This window comes from Atractosteus spatula, chromosome 19 (assembly GCF_055471065.1).
Source record: "Atractosteus spatula isolate fAtrSpa1 chromosome 19, fAtrSpa1.hap1, whole genome shotgun sequence".
Lineage (NCBI taxonomy): Eukaryota > Metazoa > Chordata > Actinopteri > Semionotiformes > Lepisosteidae > Atractosteus > Atractosteus spatula.
Genome location: NC_142724.1, coordinates 4,529,332 through 4,548,247, shown reverse-complemented (window position 1 = coordinate 4,548,247; position 18,916 = coordinate 4,529,332). Strand labels below are relative to the sequence as shown.

At 38.7% G+C, this 18,916-nt stretch overlaps 1 protein-coding gene across 7 annotated transcripts in view; it reads left to right on the top strand.

Moving 5' to 3' along the window:
* Positions 1 to 18,916, top strand: part of xkr7b (XK, Kell blood group complex subunit-related family, member 7b) — a 78,570-nt gene that overhangs the window by 51,661 nt on the left and 7,993 nt on the right. For all 7 annotated transcript variants that reach the window (XM_088937500.1, XM_088937498.1, XM_088937503.1 and 4 more), the window contains one exon: positions 15,824 to 16,023. In XM_088937500.1, coding sequence (XP_088793626.1) covers positions 15,824 to 16,023 — 200 coding nt within the window. The remainder of the gene's footprint in view (positions 1 to 15,823; positions 16,024 to 18,916) is intronic.

The following is an 18,916-nucleotide window of genomic DNA, read 5'->3' as shown; positions in this document are numbered from 1 at the left end:
GGTTCTGGCCTGAGAACATAATAGTACTGCTATTATGTGTACTTTTCTTTATGTATCTGCTGAATATAACATGACTCTTTAATGGAGTACCCTAGTTCTTTTCACTTAGGACTCTATATAACTCTTGACTCATTTTACACATACTCAGTAGACGTGAACTGATTACATTACTTTTCATGTTACTAGAAGGGCACTAAGAAGTTCATGACTTAGCCATCTAAACTGATCTTTAATTCTTAACCTTAAGATGTGGATCAGACCATTTAAATAAGAGTGGTGTAATAAAACAAATTAACTCACTCTCTACTGGCTAATTATAAAATATCTTCTAGTAATGAGGGACAATTATGGCTCTGAATTCAAATGCAAAATCTAATACTGAATGTCACTTTATGAGAGAGTATTCCTAGGTACAAAAACAAGTCATGTTTTGTCATTTGGGTTTAAGGTGTCTAGAACAAAACATACTGATTCCTTTAGGTGCCCATTTCGATAAGCTACTAAAAATTAAACAAATGGCTTCTTCATTTTAGTTAACGTTCTTATGTTTCTATGCCCTTTTTACAAAAAGACAAAGTAAAAGGCCAAGTTTCGGCCCAAACTAGGTCACAATATTTTTTAAAACTTGGAGTTATTATGATTTATATTGGAGCTTCTAATTTCCCCAGTGAACAATTTTCCATTCTGTGAATCGGGGAACGGCCCACTTTCTCACCACTGGGACAATTCAGGTCTTTCTTGTTGCAGCTTAGAGTGCTCTGAGCTGCGAGAGTACCAGGACAGCATGCTAGTTAAAGAGGTGGTGGTACTGTATTGTTGCTGCACCAACTGTCATGTTAACACAGAGGGCTTTCAAAAAAGTGTTTTCTCTTGGCTACAGTAGACCTAAAATAGGACTGGGATTCTTTGCTGCAGTCCAAAGAGAGAAAACATCCCTGTCCAAGAACCTCACATCATCATGCATCCCAATTCACACTGGTGTTTGTGTGCTTGCTGGCATTATTTAAAGGAGATATAAGGAAATTAACCCACAATAACAGTGATTTATTTTTATCTCCATAGGTTATGCATTGAGCCCAAAGCTGCCTTCGTCACTTGCCTGTACTGGCACTTGTTCGTGACAGGCATTTCGAAAGGAAACCTACAGTGAAAAGTCGTTTTTACATTTTAGGCACATCTTGCTGTTCCATATGGGCAACCTTTCTAATTGAAAGTGTTTGCACTTGGCTGTGAAATCAAAAATATAAACTTAATTTACTTAAAATTCAAGCCCAATTGAACAAACTATTAAAAGTGGGCAAAGTAAACTGTTTGAAACAATGCTGAACATTGCTCTGGAGTCCCTGGGGTTTTATGTGTGCTTTTAAATGAGCTCCTTCGGGTCCATAATATATTCCAAGTGTTTAACTGGAAAATTACATAATGCAAACGGAGCAAATAAGGGCTGAATTTCAGGAAGATATTTAGCCTTCACGGTTCACAGCCTCCACACCTTGACTTGTATTTGTCTCAGAATTCTTTTACCCAAAACTCTTACGAAGTGTAAACTTATTTAAAGAATAATACAGTTCGGTATCTTCTGTACATACAGTACCTGAAAAACTCTTGACAAATATTTTTCGTCTGTAATTGACTTTGTCATCGTTGATCTTTTCCCGTGCATAACGATACACGGACACAAAGACGTTCCTTTTTTTTTAAATCACTTAGAAGTTGATTTTAAAACACGATTTTTTTTTTCAAATCGCAAAGCGGGATTATTTCTCTTTCTGACACTTTCATTTCAGCACCGATTTCTAAACCAACGGTCTGTGTCACCGTATCGGATGAGAAACGGAACGTATGAAAACCTGCAAAGCGAATACACGAGTGGAGGAATAAATGTTACTTGTCAGCACGTACACCTTTATATCTTCTGTTAATGGGATTCCAGTTTCTGTTTTTAGTTGGTGGAAGGGAATATTCTGATTTGCATTACTGTTACTGTCACCTGGTTTGTCACTGTAATGGACCACAGCAGACTCGCACCAGTTGTGAAAAACTGTTTGCAGGTTGCTATACAGTATATTTACTTCTCCGGTTGCTATGGTAAAGTGAGGCAGCCTGAAAGATGACCGCCTGTCCGAACAGGATCCCGTCTGTCTGCTTCGCCAACAGGCCATTTTACCCCCCCCCCTTCTCACACTCATAAACTCCAAACAAATACTGTAAGTTATCAATCAGTATTTCATGTCTTCAGGAAGATGTGAAAATACATTTATTTTTCATTCTAAAAATTATTCAGACTGAATAATATTCTAATTACAGTACATTACCAGCTATAATCATTTCTTTAAAGGCAAAAAAAAACAGTTGTATGTGTTTTAAAATAGCACTGGTAATAGATATTAAAATACATATTCTTAAAAAATTTTCCAATATGCAGCGTAGGGGATAACGTGAGACAGCATGTCTTTGAGTAACATTTATTTCTCCAAAAAAAATTATAAGCTTAAGGGTTTTCATGAAATCAGTACTCCACAAAAAGGAGGCATTTTCCTTATTTACTGGAATTCACATGTTTCTCCAGTGTATTTTTTCATTGCAGAATCTAGAACCCACAATTATCTGACAAGATTTTCTACGCAGTTTGCTGCAGTGACTTTTAAAGCTCTAGATTTAGCTCTGCTGCACAATTTGTGAATCCATCTGATTCCTTCTAAACATTTGTAGCTGAAAACAACATTGATTCCAGTGATGGTGATGAAAGGTAAAGAGAAAAAGAAGCACAGTTCATTTAAATAATTAAAACAATTCATTTATCAAACTTCAATGCCTTCAATGGGTTTACAATACCTTTCAAGCTCTGGAAGGTTACATCACCACAACAAGCTCACACTGAATGTGCACTGCGACACTGACATAATACAAGTTTAGTTATGAGAAACCAATAGAGAAGGCCTTCTGAAACAATCTTTCAGTATTTATGTACAGTATTACCTGTTAACAAATGCTCTTCCCCTTAAATACATTTTATTTACAGTGGTCTAGTTAAGGCAACAAAATAGACATGGATCGTCTTCTTAAAAGAAGATAGACATTTGAAAACAGAATCTTACCCTTTGCCACTATCTGCCGAATGTGCCTCAGTTCATGCCTATTCCAGAACTAACGAGCTAATGAGAGACTTATTCAAGTGACCTCTGCAGCAAGGGCATTAAATGAAATTACAGTACATTGCAAAACAATGAGACATATGAAATTCCAGCATGTATCCAAGTGAATGTCACACACAAACAATGATGAACAGCTTTGCTTGCTCGCAGCCTGGTAGATATATTCTTTTGCTAGTGTACCGAAGGTTAAAGAATGCCAGCAAATGCCTGGATTCCTTGGACATGAGTAAGCAGACTGCTCTTTTGAAGGCCACCAAGAGGGGTGTACCAGAGAGCAGCAGTTGAGCAGTCATGGAAACAGGAGAGAAGCAGTGAAAAAAGGAGCACAGGTTCAGTCCTGCCTGCTGCTCTGGTAATTGAACTCCAAAGTGCAATACACTGTGCTAATTACTGCAAGATGGGGGTTGTATTAAGGAAGCAATTTGGTTCAATTGCAAGATCTGAGAAAAAAAAGGCAACCAGGGGTTAGTGTTGCAGAAACAGGAATGGACGTTGTTTAACTGACCACATGTGTATCGATTCTGCCTCCAGTTAATACTGACATTTTTACTTCAAAAATCCAACCTGATCCTTTGTGACAGAGGACATCCGTTATGGTGCCTTATTGGTGTAATTATTGTAGGCTACAAACATTTTGAGCTCTCTTTTCCCCACCTGGGTGTGCACACGGCTCTCTGCATAACTTCTGTGAAGATACGTCTTTTGTGTCAGCAGAGTCTGAAGACAATAACAAGTGACATTTATATTTGACAAGGGGGTGATGTCTCCTTTGTTCCTGCTATAGGCTGGTATGCATGTGTAATGAGGCATTGAATACTGTCAGAAAAATGCACAAATAGCAATTGGATGGCAAGGGGATGTTGCAGTGTGGCAGGTTTCCTTCAAATTCTGCACAGTTTGCCTTTCTCTTTAAAATTTAAGAGCACGGAACAATTTTCTGAGGGGGTTCTTGTGCACAATGCCACACAGCCAACCTTGAAAGTTATAAACTTTAAATAGCTTAAACACGTAGTGGGGGATGGGGGGGGGGGGGTGATTTGAATAAAAGCTTTTCCCGTGCTATCTTCAGATAATGAAATAATTGAGGGTAAATGACATTCCATTAATCAACGTTTCTTTAATATCTGCTCCTGTCAATGCAGGCTGTGGAGATTATCGCGCTATCATCAAGTGTCTGGGCTCCTGATTGTCACTTAAGGGCCTTGATTAGGATTCAAGGAATGAGAAAACAGTTTGTAAATTCTGCAGGACTGCCCGGAGGATGGCACTCATGCGGGCTCCAATATGTAATTACACATGAGCAGCATGAGCCCTCAGCAAAGCTGCTTGCTACGAAGAACTCCTACAAAATAAAAAAATTAAACAGAAAAACATGAAACTCGAAAAAGCAGAGACATCAGGCAGAATGACAGACTATTTTGTGACCAAGCTGTGTGCAGCATATCTATAGTGACTTCTTGTATATAGTATAACCATTATACACCCTGGCCTGCATGTCTGCCCAGAATCAGTAGTTTTCGACCTGTGGTCCTTACTTTCCTCCTTTTAAATGAATGGACAGAGCTTCTGTATATTTGTGTTGATTTCCAGGACTTCAGACAAAAGTTGGCACTGGTGTAGATTTGCAAGGGCTTTTTGAAGTCACTTAGCAACAGTTCTCAAGGCAAATTCATGTCATATAAGGTAAAGATGAAAAAGCACAAAGGAGGATGGTTAGATTCCAACAAATCTATCATGCACTCATCAGGTTTGCATGACTCTGCTGTCAAATACAACCTGGGTGAGTGTTTGAAAGAGTGAATGGACTTGGGAGGGTGAGAACAGTCCTTTTTTGCCTGGAATTTCAGTAACTTCAGTGCAGGCACCGGTCCCCATTGGGAATTTTGAGAGTTTTTGTGATTGAATGCATGCTGTTACAATTTACATAAATAAGCCTAGTTATAAATAACCCAGCACTCCTCGAAGAATTTTTTTTTTTGTCAGTAAGTACTGAAACTGATTAGTTGTGGACCACAAATAAATCTATCACACATGAAAAGATACTGGGCAACAAACATTTGGAAACTAGCTCTGGTAAAATTAAAAAGCTGGAAATGCACTGAAATCTGACTCTGAAGTCAGCATGCAGTCAAAGCCCCCCAGGTTCTGAAATAGTGATGCAACAGTGATATGATGTATTACTTTAGGCTACCGGTCCTGCCAAAACCTAGGTCATAGTTAATTCAAAACAAGTGCTTGGAAGTGTAGTGTTAAATACCTACTAGCACTGAGCATAAAGAAAAGCCCTTTAGGTGCATAAAACCTATATTGTCACAGTGAGTCAATGTACTATACAGTAGGTGGTATAGGGATTGATTTCAGGGATATAATGGCTGAAACAGCTTGTATTTCAGATGTTCAAACTTAGTGTGTATCTCTGAAGATCTCTAATTTTTCACTGCTTTTGATATTCAATGGCACAGATATAATAGTGGATTATTTCCAGTATTTTTCTGCAACCTCCTTGTTAAGTAAACCGAAAAGGCCACTCCCCTTAATTCTCTCATGCCCAACCCCTTACTTTCGCAAAGCTTTGAGTTTCATCACAGTCTGTGAATTAAAACGAAATCTCTATTGGCCTCCAATCACCCGAAACAATGAGAGCCAGTAAACACAAAAACCCATAAAGGACAAACTCCTTCCAGAAGTTCCAGAACAAGTGTCATCTTCCTCTCACTGTCCTTCATCTTCATAAAGATGTTCTTTGATCAGGGCAGTGTTAGTAAACTTTTATTTGGACCAGAAATTAAATTGGATAATTAGCTATGAGGCATCCTGGGCCTATAAGTATGTTTGTTTTTTCATATGCACTGTTTGGAATATTTTCTCTGAACATACTGGCACTGCGAATTTTACTGTGGTATTTGTCCTTTTAGTCTAGTTTGTTTGGGAGATCAAACTGGTCTTTCAAACCCCAAAAATGATATGTATATATACTGTAATTTTACCATGCCACATCATGAACAAAGAAGTAGGTTCTCTGATATTCAGTTCTTTAGAACTCAAAGGCTTTATGGTGAGTGTGTACCAGTATGGTTTCTTTACTATAAACTGAATGAAAATGTCTGCTGTGCACATGTTCTGTGCACCATCAGTCTTTTGTGTAAGAGGAATGCTGCATACTGTAGATCCTTGTTACCAATGATTTCTCTCCAGCCTGTCTAACAGAACTTAACTACTGACTTACATCAAAGCTAGTCAATTCATGAAAACCTAGCAGTGTGAAATTATGTTCAATCACTTAATTATTAAAGACAAATAATCAATTATGCCCTTTTTATTGCCCATATGTACTTGGGTGAACAGGATTTGAACAAAATGTTTTTTTTTATTTACTTTGAAGAAAAGTTCCTCAAACTGTTACCAAAGAGCTCTTCAGTAACACAATGGTTCCATTTTGATGTCTTTTTAAGACCCAACTTTCTAGTCATTCTAAGGACATTAAACTCCCAAGTAGTGTATACAGATATAGATATGAATATGGGATTGCATGAAGTTGTAATAAAAGTCTTGCAAACTACTCTAAAAGGGAAAGTAAAGCTGTTTATCTACTGCCACCGGTTCATGAAATCACTCATAGTAATCAAAATTCATAGCTTTCTTCTAATAATATCATTTTATAATACCAGAATAAGGTCACGTCAGTCATCTTGGTGCTTTGAAGTATGTCAGTTGACTCTGGCTGTAGTACACCTGTGATTTTGACTAGAGCAGACACATGTGTCAGTTTTGACGTCTTAGACATGAAAAAATCTTCTCTAATGCTTAAAGAAGCCATGCTTGGAATACTGCTATTGCTCTAATCATATAGTATGTGCCAGATTTTAAAATAAAAAAATCTCACATGGTGATTGTTAGAATTAATAGTGAAAGAAGGTTGTTTTTGCTTTAAAAAAAACAAAAATGCTGCATGTTGAGGTACAGTATGGTGTTTCAAGTAAAGAATTCCTCTATAGAAGTCACAGTTTGAATTTGGTGTTCCAGTGACTGAAAACATTGATTTACATTTTCATCCTTCAGTTTAAAAGTAGTAGTGCTATTTATATTAATTAGAAATGTCAGAGGCTTGATCATTTTTCGGTTTGTTTTTTTCTTCAGTGCACTTACTCAGTATGCATTAAACAGACTGTTAATTCCTGTCCTAGTCTAATAATTGTGGTGCTCTTCAGTCTGGCTAGTCTGAAATTCATTCTATTCAAGAGATTGCCATTATGTGATGAGACCAGGAACCACATATCCCTCATTTTAATGCTTTAAAAACAGGAAAACAATCCACATTAACTAAAGTCATCACAACATGGTCCTGAGAAGCATGAGTTGTTTTAACACGCACTTAAACATGTTCTTTATTTTTTAAAAGCATTCACTTGTCACATCCTCCATCAAATCCTGAGGGATTTTTTGTCTTCCTTTAAAGCTTCAGTAGGCAGGGTTTAAAGCTTCAGTACTTAGACGTAACTCGGCATGGTGTTTAGCCTGCATTGCATCTGCTAGATCCTTCCTTCCTCTGATCTCCTCATTAGTAAATTGTGGATGTTTTTATTAAATGTTCTGTAAGTGGTACAAGCTTCTCCTATATTCCTTCATTGGTTTTGCAGCTGAAGTCATAGACCAATTCCCAGTAATTGCTAGTCTTTTTAATCAAAGTTTTGTACGTGTTTAACATAGTTTAACTTAAACATTCCAGTTTTATTTGTTATTACATATCCAATTTATTGTCTTTGATGTTTTATATGATAAACCTCCTTACTTGATTGCTTCAAAGTAATGTGAAGTACAAAGCTTTGTTGGTTTACTAGAAGCAGATGACTCTGTTGGAATGATTTAGTCTATTAAAGTGCTCTCTGGACTATTGGACTATACATGTCACCAAAGAACCTAAATCTTATAAAGTGATGTAAGGCAATGCTTTACCATGTAAATTAATCCCTTCAGGGAAAACTCTTAATATAGTTCAACTCAGTAGGTGGGCTGTGAATTTTCATAAGGCAGCATGTTTTTTCTTTTTTTAAATATGACTTTTAAAGAGACAAAAAACTTCCTTGTTTTGCACACACTCTTTTGTATTAATGTTATCGATTTCTCAAACTCGACTTTTTTCTCTTTTCTTTACTTACTGTACCTCCTGTAGTTCCATGGCCTGGATCAAAATTTTAAACCTGATGTTCATGAAGGGATGTTATGGGAGTTAGTTGTATTTTCTGGCCCTTCCTATAGACTATGCAACAGTGATTGAATAGTATAAATCCCCTCTTCACTGCAGTAAGAATCTAAAGCTTCGGAATGAATCTACTTTAGCCTTTCTCATTCAAATTCAGTGCACTACAATAATTCAGGCCTCAAATCATCCCATACAAGAGTTTGTTACAGGACATTTTTCACTAATTCAGCAAGTGACATAAATAAGGACAAGTTGTAATTATGGAAAACTGCATTCACTGAGTGATTGCTACAACCACTCAGAAGGCCATTCCAAAAAATACATTACCAGTGGGATCAGTGGGGTTGAAGGACTCAGTACTATTTCACTTTCCAAAAAAGCTGACGCCACAGTCGTGCTTTTTATTTCCAAATATTTTTATCTTGTGAACCCCAATCTTTCATTACATTTTTCACAGTGTTGAAATATTTCCCTAATATTCTTCTTTAAAGCTACGTTTCACTTTAATAGATGGTAGCTTTATCTTGTCATAACAGTCAGTTCCTGTGATATAGTACTTATACTCTTATTCAATAATAGCATGAAGGAAGAGCCCTCAGGTAGCAGAATCTCTCTTTTAAGAAAGTATTGCTTTATTATTACAACGAAGAGGGGGTTCTTTTTTCCTGATTTCTTTTTTTTTTCTTTTTTAGGAAACTGCTTTGTTCTCTCTCCATCTGTCTCTGGTTCCTTGCTATGCTCTGTTTCTTGCCTCTTGTTAGAAATATCTTTTCTAGCTCAGCCATTACTGTGCTTTGCTGTCCGTATTGTCTGTGGCCTGTCTGTCCATCTCAGGTACAGCCTTTGGAACAGCTGGTGATCATGAGACCAATGATCCCAATCAGTTCCCATCTGCATTGAAAGTTGTGTATTATTGTTATGATATAATGTAATATAATAAAAATATTATGATGTTGTAATCTTACGTTGTTATGTTACAGTGTATATAAAGAATGTGTATATACTGTACATTGCATATGTATAATGTAGTGTTCAGTATAAAATGTTACAGTGTACACAATTAACCTAAATGAAATTAATTAATGCATTATCTCAAGGTCTGCTTGAAAAAAGTTCTTGAAAATTATGTTTTGAAATAATAGGGTAAACTAAATGCATTGACAGTAGTAATGATAGTTAAAAAGTAAGTAAAAGGTACTTCAGTAAAAGATGCTTTCTTTCAGATCATGGCAAACATTGATCTTACAGAAAGTTTCATCACCTCACACAGTGATACTTTCCTCTCCCCCAAATTCTTTGATGGTTTTAGATATAATTACAATGCATAATTAAAACTCATCTGATTTAAAAGTTATGGCCCAGTATTCATACACAAAAACACACTGTTGTGGGATGCAGGGAAACTGCAGTGCACAGATTTTCCTTTGATCAGCCGTGATGAAAACAGCATGTTGACTATTTATAAGTCGCTTTGTGTTGACTATGTTTCTCACATCCTTATAAAGTATATCTTTATTGGCATGATAAAAGGAGTAGAACACAGAGCAAAATGGATTCTACCACATTTTCACTGATCTGCATAGGCCAGAGCAGAAATTGCAGCTGGATTTAACTTTGTCTTGAAAGTGCTCTGCATTTAACATCGCTGAATGCACTGTAACCAGTTTCCTCAAGCAGACCATAAGACTGTAGCCTTTTCATATATATTATGTCTTGTTTCTGGACTTCTTAGTGCACCCCTGTTAATTTTTTAGTGTGCTTGTTAAGACTGACAGTTGTCTCACCCATTTACCAATTTGGGATACAGACTTCAAGGACACAGGGAATTGATTTGAATTGATTTGATATTTTGAATTGATTTCAGTCTTGAGCAAGATTTGAGTCAGGGTGGTCATGTCTCTTGTGTTTCCAAAAGAACCCTTGACTAATGTTCCCTACTCCCTAAACGTCAACCACCACCACCCCCTCACTCTGCCTTTCTGTGTTTGGAAAGTATTTTCTTCAAAGTAGACATCATCAGTTAAGATGTTCCAGTCAAACAGGAAAGATTGATGATTGTGACTCAGGAAAATGGTGACATCTGATGATCCAGGCTAATCCATAAAGTGTGCAATAGCTGTACCCTTTAAAGTAAGGAGTATGATAGTTTCCAAAGTTCACAAAGTTCAGGCACATAACCTATAATATGTCAGAAGGCTTGAGTAATGCAGTGTTTGTAGGGCAAAGGGCAATGTGAGTTGTGTACCCAGATCTCAGAGGTAAGGTCCTGGCACCTGTGTGTCTTTGTGCTGTGATTTCTTGCAGACTGATACCTTTCTTAAAGAAATGCCAGGAATATCTTTCAGTTCTCTAGTGAGAAATTATCCCAATAGAGGCACTTTAATATTTCTTTTAGAAAAAAAACAAGCTGTTACAAGCTGTTGTAAAACGTGAACCATGAAACTGAATGGCTGAATTCCCAGGGTATCAACTTTACAAAATAAATACCCAAAAAGATATAGGAATGTAACAGTCTTTTAACAGCCTGAACAAGTGATCCAGCCACAGTCCTTGTATAGATCTACACCAGCTGTGTTTTCAGCTGTCATCACTGATAACCAAATGCAAATCTTTTTGCTCTGGAACATTCGAATCCCTAGAACATTGATGACATGTTATTAATAAGGATTGACCTAATCTTCAATGCAAAATACTTCTGCATTGTTCCTGCTATTTATTTTTACACCATGCCTGTAGTTGAGAAAGTAATTGCAGGTTGTGTGATGTCATATGACAGGGCTGCGCAGAGGGGGAGCTTGTGGCTGTTCATCTTGTCATTTTTGATTGTTCAGGCATGCATTCATATTAGCACTGACCGCAAAGAGGCAGACACTATGCACATATGGCATGGTGTGTTTCAAGATTGTTTTTTATCTTACAAATATGGTAGCATGGGCTGCCATAAAAGTCCTGCCAATATGGTCTCTGTGGTTTCAACAGCTGATTGACCTTATGCAGAAGGTGATCCTCCAGGGGTTAGCTTTGTGGGTCTGGCAACAGAAGTCAGAAGGCTGGAATCCCTGTACATAAGCCTGAGAAACTGAAGTGTGCTTGTCCTAATAAACCGTTCTTGGATGAAATGCCTTAATCTGTGCCTCAGCCATCCCTGTAGTTATATGACAAGAGGTACTTCTCAACCCACTGCACAACTCTGATGCACTACATCAAATCTACTGGAGCTACATTATTCAACTACTTCAGTGGGTAAAGGGGTCTTCAGCCCTACAAAGCCTATTTTCAGAAAACAGCTATTGTGCAGATAAGTCAAACTACTGTATGAAACTGTGAATTTTGTGTTGAATAGTACGTGTTCAGCTTATGAGTGACCTTCAGTTCTCATCCTCAATCTGCTGATCCCAAATCATGATGATACATTGTATACTTTCTGACAATTAAAATCAAGATAATAATAAAGACTGTAGAACTGATGGATTCATTTAGAGTATTTCTAAGTGCATAGTGCTTCACAGTGATGGGGCTCCATGGTTTTTCATGAGATTTCAAGGCAACATGAAATATAATAAGATTGGTTTGAAAGGGTTGTTTTGACAGCTGTTAAAAGATTCTGGAAGGGAGTTTCAACCTGTACTTGTTATAATATAATATTTGATGGTGGATGTTGCATTGGATGTGTTTTTTTAGAAACCAGAGGAGGTTGTGAAGAAAACTATGCTGAGGCTACAAAAGCACTTAGACTTTAGAAGATTACACAGTATGTCACTGGAAATTGTGCTCACAAGAAATTCAGAACGAAGTTACATTCTGTGAGACCAGACTTGCTGAATAATTGTTCAAGCTACATGTTCAGTACCTTTGCCAAGTCATATCACTAGCAATTTAACAAGCGCTGTGATCCTGAGTTTAATCCATTCCTGGTACGGTATATGATCTTAAGAACTTCCATGTACGAAAAGAAGAGGAAGATAGAAATACGATTTTCACCTAATAAAAGGTGTCTGAACCATAAAATTGTCAAACCTAGAGCATGGTCATCCAACTGCTGTGACAAGGAGGAGTATAATCGCGTCCACTACCATGTCAGAACCAATCTAATTCATTCCAATGGTTTGTAGCACTTACAGGTTTCTCCAGCACGATGGTCAAATACCTTCAGCTGAGAATATTTGTGCATGTGGGCTGGTCTCAGACTGGTGTAAGAGATTCGTAACAGAAAGAGATATTTGATTTAATTATTTTACTATTTTGAAAGTGAGAAAAAAATAATTGACCCAATTGTGCTTTAATTATTTTAGCACAGGACTGTATCACCATCTTACACTCAGCTGGTACACTCGAATGTTGAGACAGTTTTAGAGCTTATTTTTGATTATTCGGTGAATGATATTACCCACAGGTGGCAGTAAGCTATAAATTATGCCATTTGCTATGACAAGGAGCACATTGATTTTCAAAAACGGTGATATAGATTTGCCTCTCTGGGCTTTGATTCTCCCTGTCATGTGAGGATCTCTTAGTACGAGCAACTAAGGAACACTTTGATAGTGAAGGAAGCAGACGCAGTCCTTCACAACTGGCACCTCTGGGGATAGTAAGTGCTAATTACTCCAAAGAATAAATGACAAGTATGTGAATGGCTCAGTTATTACTTGTGCCGTAGGCTGTCATTGCAAGACACTCTTGAAGGCAGTGATAAAACTAATCAGAAGACAGAAAGCATATAGTAGTCAGACTGCATTCATCAGCCAGGAATGATTTATACTCCCAGTAGGCCCTAACAGGAAGTTACTATTACAGTTGAACTAAATGTTAAAGATGAATTATTAATTGTCCACCCCTGCACTGATGAATGTGTCATTAGATGTACCTATATACAGGAATGCTTGAACCTGGATTCAGTCCCTCAAGCTTGTCTCTGGTCCCCGAGTGCCTGAAGGAAGTAGAAACCCATTTATGTTTTCTGTTTTTAACACCTGTCTGTTTTAAATCTGTATTTAACTTCTAGGTTCAGTTATTAGGCTGATTCTTTGGAATCTTTCAACAAAGAGTGAGGTGCGATCATCAGATCAGTGAGGTACAAGCAACCTGACAGGCACAATATATCAGAGGGTCTGCTCCCACTCACAAAACGTCTGATTTTCTTAAGGAAGCTAAGTATTGGTTCAGTACAGAGAAGGTTTGGAATTGCTGAGACACTTAACATATGCATGAAAGATACTTCAAGTTTCTATCACGTCCATAGTGGTGCAGAATGATTATTTAATGTCCTGACCACATTCAGTCAACATTCATGCATGTTGCGAATAAGAAAGTCACAACTACAGGATGTTGACTTGCACGTTGAATTTCTGATGGGGGGCTCCAAACCGGCTCAGCTAGCAAAAGCGATTGACCCATGTTGACCGATGCCAGAGACTACAGGTGTTCGGCCCATGAAAAGGATGATGTCTTGCCCCAGCAGAGCAGCCAGCACTTCCTCTGCATTTTCCCACCCACCAAGAAGCACGCAGCTCCAAACAAATGTAGTGTGCTGTCCGTCACCAGCAAGGAAGGAGAGCAAATACTCTTATAGCATGTTCTGTGTTTCATGACATTTCACACTTCTTTGTAATTCTGAAATTTGTGTCTGAGAATGTGAGTCTTCTAAGCCTTGCTTGCTTTCAGTCTCTGTTTGATTGACTGACTGTGAGCTTTTATTTTCCTACTTCCATCCCTTGGTGGATAAATAATCTGGCAGTGAATTTGTGAAACCATAAGGATCATGACACAGCAGGGCTCTCACAGGGAGCCTCAGCTGGGCATGCAGTCCCATTTCCAGCTGATGTTTCTTCAGTCATAGTCAAGAGAATGTCCATGCATTTTATTAGCCAGAGCGTGTGGTTGTGAGTATAGCCATCTGTGGATAGTGGAGTCATTAGACTTTATGAGCTGTGTGAGAGCTGAGGTGGCACTTACAGTATAAGCTGGGAATGGTTAAACAGTAGTTAGAGTCTAGAGTGTGCAATGTCCCTAGAAGTGGGCTCTGCAGTGGTCACAGAGACCGCCTGGCATGTGTTTTTGTTAGAGATCTGTCTGCACTGCTGCCAGTGTGTCGACGTGCCCCTCATGCTTAGCAAAACAACTGCTGCCTTTCGAATAATAGAATCATCCTGAAGCTGGAAAAGTGTTAAAAAATCTGTGTGCTCTTTAAGGCAGAATGAATCATTGTTTGCCCACAAAGCAGCATGTGAAGAACAAACTTGTTTCCTTACAGGAGCTCTCAAGAGCTGTTGAATAGGTGAAGTTTTGTGCACAGTTCTTTTCAGGATCTTTTCCTCCCGTTTTGCATTGGCTCTATGCAGCTCTCGTTTTTCACAGTTATGTTGTGAGGTGCCTCGTATGAATTATTCTGTAACCCGAAATGGCTCAAAACCCTTTTGCTTAAGCAAAACCGACACTGGTGCTCCACTGAATGTCTGAAAAATCTTCCCTGCTCTTTACCAGCTCTTTAATTGTGCTCCTGGATAATGTGTGGTCACAACACAGCAGCATCATTCAATTCAAAGCACAGAACAAAGGCTTCATCTGTTACTCAGTCATTACTCTGCTGCTGCCCGTGCGACTCAAACTTCTTTGTTGCTATAGCAACATTGTTTGACATGCTTGACAAACACTGCTGGTAGAAATTTTCATGAAGACCTCATTTTCCAAGAATTATACTGTTGCTATAGTTAATGTAAATCCGTGAAAACTTTAAAGCTGGTTAACGTGACAGAGTTAAGTCATTCTTGCTGACTGCAGGATAGGGAGTTACTGGTGGCTTTAATTGCGTTGTGGGAAAGCATTCAATCAAGGCACAGGCATTAAAAGGATTTGGAAGATAAGTATAATTAGAGGCATGATGACATGGTAGTTTGAATTGCTGCCTCATGGATCCAGGATCTCAATTCCAGCAAAAGGCACCTGTCTGTGTGGAATATGTGTGTTCTGCCTTAGTTTGCATGAGCTTTTGTTAGCAGCTCCAGGTTCATCACACTTCCCAAAGACATACAGCTTATATTTAAACTGTCCCCTATGCACTCATCCCTGGCTCACATGAGGAAGGAATATATGCTCCCTACTTCAATACTTGCGTGTATGCCTCTCTCCCCTCTGACCATTACTGATTGTGTAATTACACAGACAGTACATGCCTAATAAGAGCATTCGGAATTGAGAACAGGGGCACTTCTTTACTCTCAGGGATGTGAGAATATGGACCAAGCTGCCCAGCCACATTGTTCACTGGCTTCCTTCAGGAAATGATTAATGGTCAAGTAGCAACTGAAAAAAAATAGCTGAAAATTATCTTTATTGTATATTGAGGTATCTGCAGTTCTGAGCTATGTTACACCTACTTTGTACAGTTTATGAAGGAAGAGAAATGCATCTACATTTTCATGTCTGTTGAGTTTATGGGGAAGGCTAATACAGTGCATGCCTTCTTTTCTAGGTATCTGCACTCCCTGTACCTCGGAGTCCTGAGCCGCTGGCGTGGCCAGCATGAGCAGCAGCACTTCTACTGGCGGATGATGTTCGAGAGCGCGGACATCAACATGCTGCGCCTGCTGGAGACATTCCTGAAGAGCGCCCCCCAGCTGGTTCTCCAGCTCAGCATCATGATTCAGGGCAACGAGATCCAGCCCTTGCAGGGTAAGAGCAGGGAGAGTTTCTTCATCCGTGCATTTAACACCCTTCTCAGGAGAGGGGTATCTCAGAGAGTGAAAACTCTGAGTGCAGGCAGAGCTCTCTGGCAGAGATATGATTGATTCGAACCAGTGTCACTATACACCATTCACAGAGAACTGCGAGGGTGGGATGAGCATTAGTCTGCCCGGTCCTCCTGGCTGTTAGCCGACTTGTTGACAAATTGCAGACTTGCAGCTTCATCAAGATGAGCACTCACTTTGCTGTAAGGCACGGTGGAGCCTCCAGCATGTCAAAATGTGAAACCTCTGACAGGTGGGTGTGTCTGCAGGTCCTTATGCTCCCCATGCTGGCACAGGGGCCATTGCCAGAAAGCAGAAGAGTCATGGGGATGGGTGATTAATAATGAAAACACTCGACAATTCCAAAAGGCTCAGCTCAAGCCATCCTTGAAGCAAGAAACGAGAAGCCGTGAAGTTAAAAATGTATACAAGAAAGAACTTATATTATTAAAAGAAAGCAGTGGGAATAAAATCTAATCTAATAGATACTCCAGAATATGTCAAGATAATAGTATTTAACATATGGTTCTGCATTGCTGTGCACCAGGGTAACTGTTGTCAACACCTTATGCACCAGGTATAAGGTTGGTTAGCTTTTCTATCCATTTGATTATGGTTGACTGTAATTAGCTCTGCATTTGAGTTTGTGTTTTGTTTGATAAATGTTTCAAAATCCATTCTCCACCCGTTCAGAGTCACAAACTTTTTTTCAGTTGGACTCTCTGCTATGTGGGCCAGCTGGCCTCCTTGTCATTTGTAAACTTATGTTCTTACATTCTTAAGCCCCTTTCTTAAATCACCATAAGGTGGATTGTGCAAGTTTTCACTGGTCTGTGTTGTCTATTGACTGTTCTCGAGCTTGCTGGTGTACCGGAGCTAGTTCGGCCTGGTGACTTCATGGCCTACTCAGCCGCCTGGGCTGGGGGAGGTCTCCTTTAGCTCACTCGGCTGGTTCCCTGTTGCGTTATGCTGGAGACCTGGGTTTGCGTCCAGGTGTTGCGGGACGAATCGGCACGAGCCCGCGCGGAACCGCGACGGTCACACTGGCACTGTGAGTTAGCAATTGTCCATCCTGGCCACCTCAAGCAGAGGACTAGTTGTGTGCTGCTTTCATGCTTCTGTGGGGAATCCCAGTTTTAGCCATCTAACCAGGCCCATAATATCCCTTGGGATCCACACAATAAAATTGACTGGTTCAACTGCTTTAGAGCCCTCATTAAATCTGGACTTTTCAAAGTAACAACTACTGGAGGTTTGCTTGTTTTGAGACCTGCTAATACCAATGTCAATCTAATGCCGAAACCTCTTTCAGTGCTCAGTAAAGGTACCTTACATTTCTTCTAAAACAGCTGCTTAATACACAATCCTTAATCCTACTTTCTATATAGAGTGGAGGGAGTTTTCTTAGTATGTCGGCAATAGCTACAATGCAGTTGGTTTGTTTTTTAATCATTCAGATTATCCTTCCACTTATTTTTTTTAGTGACTGCTTTATTCCTAGAGGGTCACTGCTGGTACAAGGTGCGAGGCCAGACATGATAAATTTTAACAATCTAAATATAGTCCCTAAAATATTCAGCACTATGTTTATATTTTGCATTAGTGCACTGAAGCATCTTTTGAACACCTTCAAAGAATAACTGCCCAAGATTAAAATTGCTGAAATTAGGTTGTTCAGTACTGGTAGTTTTAATTTCTAAGGATAATATTAGTGCAGGGACTTTCCTAAGGTCTTAATGGACCAGTATTTGACAACAGAAGCATTATTTGCTAGATAGATTGAGCCAAGTAAATAGCAATTTTCCTGCTAACAGTAAATTAACGGCTCTATAATTACAATGCAAAGTTACTTTAATTATTATAGAGCTGCAATAGATATATCTACAAGGAAATAATGGGGAAGGCAAGTAATTGGTCTCTATTATTGGAAAATACTAGGATGGTAAGACAGCATAATTTAGCATTTTTAACCGTCTTGTCCTTCCATCTGAAACCTCTCTCTTATACATTTCATCCTCTCCATGCAATGTGTGACTCTGCATTTAAGCTTCTGGCTACAGTTTTCAGATTAAAAAAAGAGTCATCGATTAATTCATGTTATTCACTGCCAAATGTGTTTCCAGTTGTTAACCAATGTTGCTCACTTCTATAGTATGAATAGAAATGGAACAAGGGCAGTAACTACTTTTCTTCCAAAATAAAAAGAAGTCATAAATCAGACACTTGAAGCTAAAATAATGTTGTTAAACCAAACATTTGCTTTGTTGAATAAATGCAACAAGATTTGGTGCAGATTTGCTTTGCAAACCAAAAGAAAGGAAATTTGGCTAAAAATGTCCCTCCTTTATTTAATATTCAGTGCCGTGTAAGCAGAATAATAAATCAAGTATTGACATGGCTGTGTTCCTTTTTCCTCCATGTGTACTCTGATTGCACAAAGATATTTATCATTGTTCATCACTGAGAGAAAAGCAATGCTAGGGCAAGGTAAGAAAAGACCAACTCTGCAATACAGCATCATCCTATAGGAAAAGCTGAATTTCATTCAGAATCGTGTTTTAACTTGAATCTGAAAATGAAAGATATTGATTAGAATTAATAAGCACACTGAATTTGTGCAATTAGACACCGTTTAAAAAGATGTTAAATGTTCCTCTATAGTGGAAGAGGAAAGACAGGCTTGGTTTGGTGGATACAAAGCTGGAGTAAGGCCATTTTAAAAACCAAAATGTTTAAACTGCTCCCTGTCCAGGAGCAATCTGACCACCTACAACCCAGTTAATACTCTCATCTGTAAACAGTGTGTGCTCTTATCCATTTCATGCAAAGGCAATTGT